General features: G+C 37.0%; 1 protein-coding gene across 8 annotated transcripts in view; it reads right to left on the bottom strand.

Moving 5' to 3' along the window:
• Window positions 1–2,912: 2,912 nt before the first annotated feature.
• Window positions 2,913–11,505, bottom strand: part of LOC127879148 (tyrosine-protein kinase Tec-like) — a 38,641-nt gene continuing 30,048 nt past the window's right edge. For 3 of the 8 annotated variants that reach the window (XM_052425820.1, XM_052425822.1, XM_052425821.1), the window contains one exon: window positions 3,552–10,367. In XM_052425820.1, coding sequence (XP_052281780.1) covers window positions 10,360–10,367 — 8 coding nt within the window. In that variant the 3' untranslated portion in view covers window positions 3,552–10,359. Of the gene's footprint in view, window positions 3,221–3,551; window positions 10,368–11,505 lie in introns of those variants that run through there. The other 5 variants (XR_008048940.1, XR_008048941.1, XR_008048937.1 and 2 more) reach the window with 5 other exon arrangements.

The raw sequence follows: 11,505 nt of genomic DNA, 5'->3' as shown, positions 1-11,505 counted from the left end.
GTGTTTTTGTTTTTAGCTCACCTGAGCACAATGTTCTCATGCTTGGTAAGCTTTTGTAATCCCCTTTTGTCCATCATGCATCATCGTGCATTGTGCAGCGTCAACATTTGCCTTTTAACACTCTAGAGGCCACATTTATTGTCCAATCTAAATGAAATTTAATCTAAAGATTTGTGCCAATGATATCTTGGACAAGTTCAAAAGAATGGTTCCGATTGCTTGAAAAACATGGCCGCCAGATGGCAGGGCATTTTTCATTATAAGCCTAAGTGAAACCTTGTTAACACTCTAGAGGCCACATTTATTGTCCCATCATCATGAAACTTGGTCAGAAGATTTGTCCCAATGATTTCTTGGATGATTTCCAATATGGTTCGGGTTGCTTGAAAAACATTGCCGCAAGGGGGCGGGGCATTTTTCCGTATATGGCTATAGTAAAACCTTGTTAACACACTAAAGGCCATATTAATGGTCCCATCTTCATGACACTTGGTCAGAAGATTTGTCGCAATGATATCTTGGACGAGTTTGAAAATGGTTCTGGTCTGTTGAAATACATGGCCACTAGGGGACGGGGAATTTTTCCTTGTATGGCTATAGTTAAACCTTGTTAAAACTCTAGGGACACATTTAGTGTCTGATCATCATGAATCATGGTCAGAAGATTTATCGCAATGATACCTTGGACAAGTTCGCAAATGGTTCCAGTTGCTTAAAAAAAGAGCATTTTTCCTAATATAGCTATATGTGGTTGTTGTAAAACCTGCTTAACAATCTGGAGGCCACATTTATCTTTATGAATCTTTGTCAGAAGATTTGTCCCAATTATATCTTGAAAGATTTTGAAAATGGTTACGTTTGGTTGAAAAACATGGTTGCCAGGGGATGGGGCAGTTTTCCTAATATGGCTGTTATAAAAACTTGTTAACACTCTGAAAGTATTTTTTATTGTCAAATCTTCATGAAACTTTGTCAGAACATTTGTTTTAGTGATGTCTTGAATGTGTTCTAAAATGGTTCCGTCTATTGAAAAACATGGCCACCAGGGGGCGGGAAATTTATCCTTATATGGCTATAGTAAAACCTTTTTAGCACTCTATAAGTTACATGTATACAAATGTAGTTCACTTTTCATGAAACTTGGTTAGAACATTTGTTCAAATGATATCTTGGGCTGCACATAACAGATTAGTTCCTTTCTTTATCAGGTGAGCAACTCTAGGCCTTTCAGGCCCTCTTGTTTTAGCTCATCTGAGCATAATGTGCATGGTGAGCTTTTGTGATGGCCTTTTGTATGTTTGGCGTCATCAGTTGTCATCATTTACCTTGTTCACGCTCTAGTTGAACAACCGAGATGAAACCTCCTTTCTTGCCCACCTCCTTCCAGTGACTCCTATGTTATTCTGAACTGCACCTTGTCAGAATGTTAACATTCCTTAGGGTCTCAGGTGAGCACTTTAGGCCCATGGCCCTCTTGTTTTATTTTTACAATTAGCATGATGACATATTTATAATTTCTTCATTGTTAAAAGCATTTATCTTATTTATTGCTCAAAGGCTAAATTATTTTATGCTTAAACTTGCTGTGATGAAAATTGACCTTTGACCTAGTGACACAAAAATGGGTGTGACTTGTAGAACTCCTCAAGGTGCATCTACATAAGAAGTTTCAAAGTTGTAGGTGGAAGCACTTTGATTTTAGAGCCTATGTTAAAGTTTTATATTAGAGGTCACAGTGACCTTTGACCTAGTGACCCAAAAATGGGTGTGGCGTGTAGAACTCGTCAAGGTGCAGCTACATATGAAGTTTCAAAGTTGTAGGTGGAAGCACTTTGATTTTAGACCCAATGTTAAGGTATAAGCACAACGCGGACGTCGGACAAGCAAGCTATGACAATACCTTGGGTTTTCACAGAAAACAGCCGACCTAAAAATGCCTGCAACCTTGTCCAGTTTTAGTTGTTGTTTTGTTTTCAAAATAATGGGATTTTTTTAATGGGGCCCAAAATGATCTGTAAACAATTATATAACCTGACTATTTTCAAAGCACTTTTGGTGCGAGTATTTAAGTCAAGGTTGCTGTCTCATATCTCGGCTATGCTATGACACTGATCCAATTTATAAAATATTAACAAGGGCTGTTTGTAAAACATGCATGCCCCCGATATGGGCTGTCAGTTGTAGTGGCAGCCATTGTGTGAATACGTTTTTTGTCACTGTGACCTTGACCTTTGACCTAGTGACCTGAAAATAAATAGGGGTCATCTGCCAGTCATGACCAATGTACGTATGAAGTTTCATGATCCTAGGCCTAATTATTCTTGAGTTATCATCAGGAAACAATTTTACTGTTTCAAGTCACTGTGACCTTTGACCTAGTGACCGGAAAATTAATAGGGGTCATCTGCCAGTCATGATCAATGTACGTATGAAGTTTCATGATCCTAGGCGTAAGCATTCTTGAGTTATCATCCGGAAACCATTTTACTATTTTGAGTCAGTGACCTTGACCTTTGACCTAGTGACCTGAAAATCAATAGGGGTCATCTGCCAGTCATTATCAATGTACCTATGAAGTTTCATGATCCTAGGCATAAGCATTCTTGAGTTATCATCCTGCCACCATTTAACTGTTTCGAGTCACTGTGACCTTGACCTAGTGACCTGAAAATCAATAGGGGTCATCTGCCAGTCATGATCAATGTTCCCCTTGAATTTTCATGATCCTAGGCGTAAGCATTCTCGAGTTATCATCCGGAAACCATTTTACTGTTTTGAGTCACTGTGACCTTGACCTTTGACCTGAAAATCTATAGGGGTCATCTGCCTGTCATGATCAATGTACCTATGAAGTTTCATGATCCTAGGCGTAAGCATTCTCTAGTTATCCGGAAACCATTTTACTGTTTCGAGTCACTGTGACCTTGACCTAGTGACCTGAAAATCAATAGGGGTCATTTGCCAGTCATGATCAATGTACCTATGAAGTTTCATGATCCTAGGCGTAAGCATTATTGAGTTATCATCCGGAAACCATTTTACTATTTCGAGTCACTGTGACTTTGACCTAGAGACCTGAAAATCAATAGGGGTCATCTGCCAGTCATGATCAATGTACCTATGAAGTTTCATGATCCTAGGCCTAAGCATTCTTGAGTTATCATCCGGAAATCATTTTACTATTTCAAGTCACTGTGACCTTGACCTTTGACCTAGTGACCTGAAAGTCAATAGGGGTCATCTGCCAGTCATGATCAATGTACCTATGAAGTTTCATGATCCTAGGACTAAGCATTCTTGAGTTATCATCCGGAAACCATCTGGTGGATGAACCGACCGACGTGCAAAGCAATATACCCCCTCTTCTTCGAAGGGGGGCATAACAAGTTTCTCATCACAATTTGTTAATTATACATGTAAAGGTTTGTATACTGGTAATACCCGGTAGATAATATGCTTCACTATGAAGTGCCAGATCAATGAATAGAAGTTCTTCTAAAATAGTAGGGTCCCAATAAGCTTTCTGAACATAAAGAAACAAACAAGTTGCATAGAAGTATATATTACTTTTATTTGTCATAATTTAATTAAAAACATATCTCTAAAAAAAGCACATGTGAACAACTTAAGTACAAAAATTAGTTCAATATGAAAAAAGCGATATTCTATATATTCAATTAGCTTTTAACATATGGACAGATTGTGATACAGATACATTGCGGATACACAAACAATAGAGTTCATTGAAGAGGCAACAAATACTGGATTTACTACAGTGTGAGCACATATATCAAGGGTTGAACATGCAACTATAATGGATATATCAGTCTTGCTCTGGAAAAACCGGCCTTAACGCATGTGTGAAAGTGTCAACCTACATTAGCCTGTGAAAGTGTCACCCTACATTAGCCTGTGAAAGTGTCACCCTACATTAGCCTGTGTGAAAGTGTCACCCTACATTAGCCTGTGAAAGTGTCACCATACATAAGCCTGTGCGGTCAGGCGTTAACGCATGTGTGAAAGTGTCGCCCTACATTAGCCTGTGAAAGTGTCACCCTACCTTAGCCTGTGAAAGTGTTACCCTACATTAGCCTGTGCGGTCAGGCGTTAACGCATGTGTGAAAGTGTCACCCTACATTAGCCTGTGCGGTCCCAATGTGTGAAAGTGTCGCCCTGCATTAGCCTGTGAAAGTGTCACCCTACATTAGCCTGTGAAAGTGTTACCCTACATTAGCCTGTGCGGTCAGGCGTAAACGCATGTGTGAAAGTGTCACCCTACATTAGCCTGTGCGGTCCCAATGTGTGAAAGTGTCCCCCTACATTAGCCTGTGCGGTCCCAATGTGTGAAAGTGTCGCCCTGCATTAGCATGTGCGGGCCCAAAAGGCTAATCGGGGAGGATACTCTGAGATGGTATGTCTCCAAAAATAATATATGACATTTTGTATACATGTATATTGCATGTAGATTTTTGTTTTACTAATTGACAAACATAGTGATGCTTTGACATCACAGTTTAGTTGTATATTTTTAAGCTTTTCATTCTCAGTGATTGAAGACTATTGTTTTGTATTTCTAGATTTAAAACTTTACACGTTCATTAACTTACAAAAGCAATACCATGTAAATGGGATTTAAAGGTCTTTTGTTGTATGACTCGGTCAGTACTACTTAATTTTTTAGACACATTCTATTCACAAGTATGCTTCAAATGAAGCTTAAGTAGTCATTGGTCTGAAGTATCTAATAAATGAATTCCCAAGTAATATAAAAAACATTTTTGCAGGAAATGCAAAAAATTGTATAACATGTTTTAACATGCACATATATCTATATCAAAATACCAAAATATTTATAAAATGTATTAACATATATCAAATAACATTGTTGATTTTAAAGTTTGAATGAGTAAATGAATTATTAATATACCATGTAAAAATAATATATGCATAACCTATCATGACTCAAGTGTTCCCATGGTATACATAAACTTCATTTCATTATTTTTTCATATTTAAGTATTATCTCATGCATGATCAAAACATTTCTGAGATAATAATTTAAGTTGAAATCAACACAAAAAAACAAGATGATACATTTTACATTTGGTGTGTTTTAAAAAAAGACAAGAGATGTGTTTGTCAAAAACACAATGCCCCCTACTGCGCCGCTTTCAAATAATTTTATTTTTATTTTTATTATAACCCTTTAAAAAATATTACTTCCCTTGGATTTTGTTTTTTGACCTTTCACCTTGAAAGATAACCTTGACCTTTCACTGCTAAAAATGTGCAGCTCCATGAGATACACATGCATGCCAAATATCAAGTTGCTATCTTCAATATTGCAAAAGTTATGGCCAATGTTAAAGTTTTCGAACGGGCGCACAGACAGACAGACGGACTGACATTTCAACTGCTATATGCAACCCTACTGGGGGCATAAAAATACACAACAATTTCCACTAGGTTTAGATTGCTCACTCATAGAAGTAACAAAAGATGCAATTAGATTTAATATGTTTACTACTACATTATAATTATATTATAGTATAGCACAAAAAATGGTTGATACATATATGTATATAAATGTTTTGATCACTGGAAGACGTAAATTGCATGAAAATGGCTTACACAAGTGCAGCACCATTAAACAGTAGCACTGCAATATTTCTCATAAACGAACAATGGCATCAGCAAAAGCATATGAGGGTCGCTCTGGGAAAAGGGGGTTAACTGAATTTTTCGCAAAGAGGAGGCTTCATTTAAAGTAAAAGATGTCATAAAAGGGAAAGTGCCGTCCGTGATAGGCCTGTCTGGACTGCACAGGCTAATCCGGGACAACACTTTAGGCAATTGCATTAAGCATAGTTTTCTCAGATCGAGGCTAATATTTTAAGACTAAACATGAATTGATTTCCCATTTCTGGTAATGCTGTAAAGGAATACTATATTCAGTTTTGGAATGTATATGTAAGCACATTGGATTGGCTGGAATGTATATGTAAGCACATTTGATTGGCCTCCTCAAATCCAATATATAAAGGTGGCTATAACTTTGTATTATAAACACATCGTGAACAATTTATATAAAGCAATACATAGGTATGTATTTACCAGTTAATGTAGAAATGCAGTAAGTGAATGTACTTAATGCATATTCAATAAATTGTTAGTAGGAAGATTTTCTAAGTGACGAATGACACTCAAAGACACAAAAATAACATATTAATATTCTGTTTACATAACAATATTAAATCAAATCTGCTACAAACATAATTTGAAAGTTATGGACATTGATATATTACAAATATACAAGTAATTTTAAGCATGATTTTCATATTACTAAAAATGAAGTTCAACAAGAGGGCCATGATGGCCCTGTATCACTCCACTGATTTTTATGCAAAAAAACGTGCAATGCGCATGAGTTGAAATGTGCTCAAGCATGTGACTTTCTCTTTCTATCCCTTGTCCTACTGGGCGCTTAAAGTTGAAAGGGTGAGCATTTTTAAATAGGGACAAAGTTACTACCCTGTAAACTAAACAGACTAAAAAGCCTGGGAATTGTTGCTCAGATCCTTTGCTTATAACGTAGATACACTTATCTCTCCAAAACATATTGTCGTTCTTTCTATTTCACATATTTTTAGATGCTGAAGATCAAATCTACGCATTTGATTTGAAACAGATTCACAAGACCCGTAGGAATCAAAATGCTTTAACCCTTTACCAAACGACACATTTTGGACTTTCCCAATTTGAAAGAGGTTGCAGACGACAATTTAATTGTAATGGAATGTGAAGGAAATGATCAGGTAGGGTAGAAATAATTGTGATATAATGAGAAATTGCTCATCTTGAGCAATTTCTCCTTTTATCACAATTATTTATAGTCGTCAGCTACAAACCTGTAAAATCCTGTTAGTGTTTGGTAAAGGGTTAATAATCTCTGGTTCTTTTCCAGAAACCATTTTACTATTTCGGGTCACCGTGACCTTGACCTTTGACCTAGTGACCTGAAAATCAATAGGGGTCATCTGCGAGTCATGATCAATGTACCTATGAAGTTTCATGATCCTAGGCATAAGCGTTCTTGAGTTATTATCCAGAAACCATTTTTCTATTTCGAGTCACCTTGACCTTTGACCTAGTGACCTGAAAATCAATAGGGTTCATATGCGAGTCATGATCAATGTATCTATGAAGTTTCATGATCCTAGGCATAAGCGTTCTTGAGTTATTATCCGGAAACCATTTTACTATTTCGAGTCACCTTGACCTTTGACCTAGTGACCTGAAAATCAATAGGGTTCATCTGCGAGTTATGATCAATGTACCTGTGAAGTTTCATGATCCTAGGCATAAGCGTTCTTGAGTTATTATCCGAAAACCATTTTACAATTTCGGGTCACCGTGACCTTGACCTTTGACCTAGTGACCTGAAAATCAATAGGGGTCATCTGCCAGTCATGATCAATGTACCTATGAAGTTTCATGATCCTAGGCATAAGCGTTCTTGAGTTATCATCCGGAAACCATTTTACTATTTCGGGTCACCGTGACCTTTGACCTAGTGATCTGAAAATCAATAGGGGTCATCTGGAAGTCTTGAACAAATTTTGTAGAGGACTATTAGATATCACTACATACCAAATTTAGTAGCCCTAGGCTCTATAATTATGAACAAGAAGATTTTTAAAGTTTGCACAAAATAGGCCTTATTTAAGCATATGCTCATTTTTGTGACCCCCACGCAGGGTCAAATTTGTTTGCAGGGGCATAATTTGAACAAACTAAGTAGAGACCTATTAGATGTCACTACATACCGAATTTGGTAGAAATAGGCCCAATGGACAAGGAGATTTTTAAAGTTTGCACAAAAGGGCCCAATATAAGCATATGTTCAATTTTGTGACCCCTGGGGAACAGTCAAATTTGATCCCAGGGGCTTAATTTGAACAAACTTGGAAGAGGACTATTAGATGTCATTACATACCAAATTTGGTAGCCCTATGCCATACGGTTTTGGACAGAAAGTTTTTTTTAAAGTTTGCACAAAACAGGCCTAATATAAGCAAATTTTCAACTTTTTATCCCCCGGGCAGGGTCAAATTTGACCCCAGGGGCATAATTTGAAGAAACTTGGTAGAGGACTATAAGATGTAACAAATACCATATTTTGTAACCCTAGGCCCAATGGTTATGGACAAGAAGAGTTCTAAAGTCTTCACAAAATAGGCCTTATATAAGCAAATTTTTAATTTTTTGACCCCCTTGGGCAGGGTCAAATTTGACCCCAGGCGCATAATTTGAAGAAACTTGGTAGAGGACTATAAGATGTCACTACATACCAAATTTGGTAGCCCTAGGCCCAATGGTTATGGACAAGGAGATTTTTAAAGTTTGCACAAAATAAGCTTTATATAAGCAAATTTTCAATTTTTTGACCCCCCAGGGCAGGGTCAAATTTGACCCCAGGGGCATAATTTGAAGAAACTTCGTAGAGAACTATAAGATGTCACTACATACCAAATTTGGTAGCCCTAGGCCCAATGGTTATGGACGAGAGAATTTTTAAAGTTTTCACAAAATAGGCCTTATATAAGCAAATTTTCAAGTTTTTGACCCCGCAGGGCAGGGTCAAATTTGACCCCAGGGGCATAATTTGAAGAAACTTTGTAGAGGACTATAAGATGTCACTACATACCAAATTTGGTAGCCCTAGGCCCAATGGTTATGGACGAGAGAATTTTTAAAGTTTTCACAAAATAGGCATTATATAAGCAAATTTTCAATTTTTGACCCCCCGGGGCAGGGTCAAATTTGACCCCAGGGGCATAATTTGAACAAATTTGGAAGAGGTACACCCCAGGAACATTCCTGAGAAGTTTCATCAGAATTGGACTATTAGTTTAGGAGAAGAAGATGTTTAAAGAAAAAGTTAACGCACGCACGGACGCACGCACGACGGACACAGGACCATGACATAAGCCCAGCTGGCCTCTGGCCAGTGGAGCTAAAAACAATGCTGCAGATTATATGTGGGCTGTGCTCTGTAAAAATGAGTTTAATGCATGTGGGAAAAATGTCATCCCAGATTAGCATGTGCAGTCCACACAGGCTAATCAAGGACAACACTTTCTGCCTAAACTGGATTTTAGCTAAGAGACTTCCTTTCAACAGAAAATATCATAAAAATACTGGAAAGTGTCGTCCCTGATTACCCAGTGCTGGGACGACACTTTACGCACATGCATTAAACCCCTTTCTCACAGAGCATGGCTATATATATTTATATATACTCATATATTACAAATATAACAACATTTTAGCCTCACATTATCAGCACTCAGCAGCAAACATTAAATAAAATACAAAGCAAATCGTTAAGTATTTGGGCGTAAACATTTGATTATAAAGGCAACAATAAACAAATAACAAAATGGACGTTATTTATCAAATTTAAAATATGCACATGATTTACTATGGGAAAAACTAACAAAATCTGTTTCAATTTATATTCGACAAAAACTAAACAAAATTCTTACAAATAGTGATAAACCAAGGGAGCAATCTCAAATATGACCTACATCATGCAAAAATGGGTCTTATGCCACATGTAGCGTAGCTCTGGACAAGCCTGCACATTTGCACAGTCTGGTACGGAGCTACCTTTTCCACTTATGAGACCTCAAAAGATCCAGCCAAGCTTCTGACAAAACTGGGCATGATCAAATATTGGTCAAACTGAAACAGCTCTACTTACAAAATATGCAGTTTGTAATGCTCTTTGTGTTTGGATTTGTGGTAAATTATGTGACACAACATATTTTATTCTATTACATTTCATTGACAATTATGATAACCAGTACTTTTTTTCATTTAATTAAAAAATGATTAATTATTTAACATCCTGTTAGGGTAGATATATTAATATTTATAAGAAACAAGAGAAGCCTTTAATGTTAACCATTGAAATGTATGGCACAATTTAACTTTAGGCCTTGGTACTGGTTTACAGTTGAAAATGCATTATCACAGCTAACCATGTTCAGAAATCATGGATATAACACTGAGCCAAAGTCTGTAAAAATGCTGGCAGTTTACTCCCTTTCTCAGATACGCAGACGAAGTCATAAAACCCAATATGGTAGGCATGTAAACAATTTCAACACTGTACACATGTACACAATTCCTCCTTCCTGTGCAACAAGGTTCCTGAAGTCAATGAAGGAAGGTCCCTTTTTCACTGTTTGTGGGTCCCTTTAAGGGGCTACATCTCACTGTATGTGGGGGTAGTTCCCATCCTCTATCAGGCCCTTGCATGTTCGGCTCAGTTGAGCGAAGGCGGGTCTCTGTTCAGGATCCTGAAATAGAATGGACCGGAGTGGGAAACTCCTCATTGTACCAGTGGCCACTACAACTGCATGTTGTGACATTATGTTGGGCAATTACAGCTGTATGTAAATGAGCTGTGCAAAGTGTTATCCAAATAAGCCTGTGCAAAGTGTTACCCAAATTAGCCAGTGCAATCTGCACATGCTATTCAAGGGCAACACTTTCAACCTACATTGGATTTTTGTCTAAAAGATACTAAATTTAATGAAAAATTCCATTAAAACTGAAATTGTGGTCATAGATAAGCCTGTACAGACTGCCCAGGCTTAATGTGGGACAACACTTTATGCACATACATTAAGCCTTATTGTCTCAGAGCAAGGAGCCATTGTTTTGGTTTTTATGGCTAATTTATTGTTGCATAATACAAATTTCATTTGTTTAACACTAAATTTCTTCAGAAAAAAACTATTTGAATCATAATGTACATTTTAGAACCTTCCTTTTCTAAGGCAGACTAGTTTAGACATGAACACAAGCACAACAGAAGTGTTAAATGTAAAGATGATATGATTTTCCCTACACACAAAAATGCAAAACAATAAAGCCATAAGCCAAATGCATAGGGATCACTTAGGACTGATATTATGGTGGAAACACAAGCTGTACATTGCATGTTTAAACTGATATTGTTTGTAAAAATAACAAGTTCTGAGTTATTTTTTGTTTTGTTATATTCAAGTAAGTTGTTTGTTGTTTATAATTTCATCAAACTTAGCTCAGCTATTGTACTGAAGAGATTGAACATACACAAAATCAGGAAAACTAGCAATTTGCTTGAATACAAAATGGGGAAGGAATACTAATGGTATAGGGTTTTCTTAAAACATCCATTTCAAATAATTACTAAAATCAAATAATAATCTGCCCCAGGAGATGATAGCTCTTTATATTAGCCACCAAACTCGATGTGTTCACTGGAAACCATTTTACTGTTTTAAGAAACAGTGATATTTACCTTGACCTGACTGGCTCCAAATGCAGTCCCAAGCTAGGACTGCATGTAAGCTACCTTCACACAACATTTCAGTGCAATACCTCCGTCCAAACTCAGGCTTTTGAGCAGAATCTATTTTTCTATTTTAAGTAACAGTGGCCTTGACCCTG

This window comes from Dreissena polymorpha, chromosome 4 (genome assembly GCF_020536995.1).
Source record: "Dreissena polymorpha isolate Duluth1 chromosome 4, UMN_Dpol_1.0, whole genome shotgun sequence".
Lineage (NCBI taxonomy): Eukaryota > Metazoa > Mollusca > Bivalvia > Myida > Dreissenidae > Dreissena > Dreissena polymorpha.
This window is presented reverse-complemented; position numbering and strand designations above follow the sequence as displayed.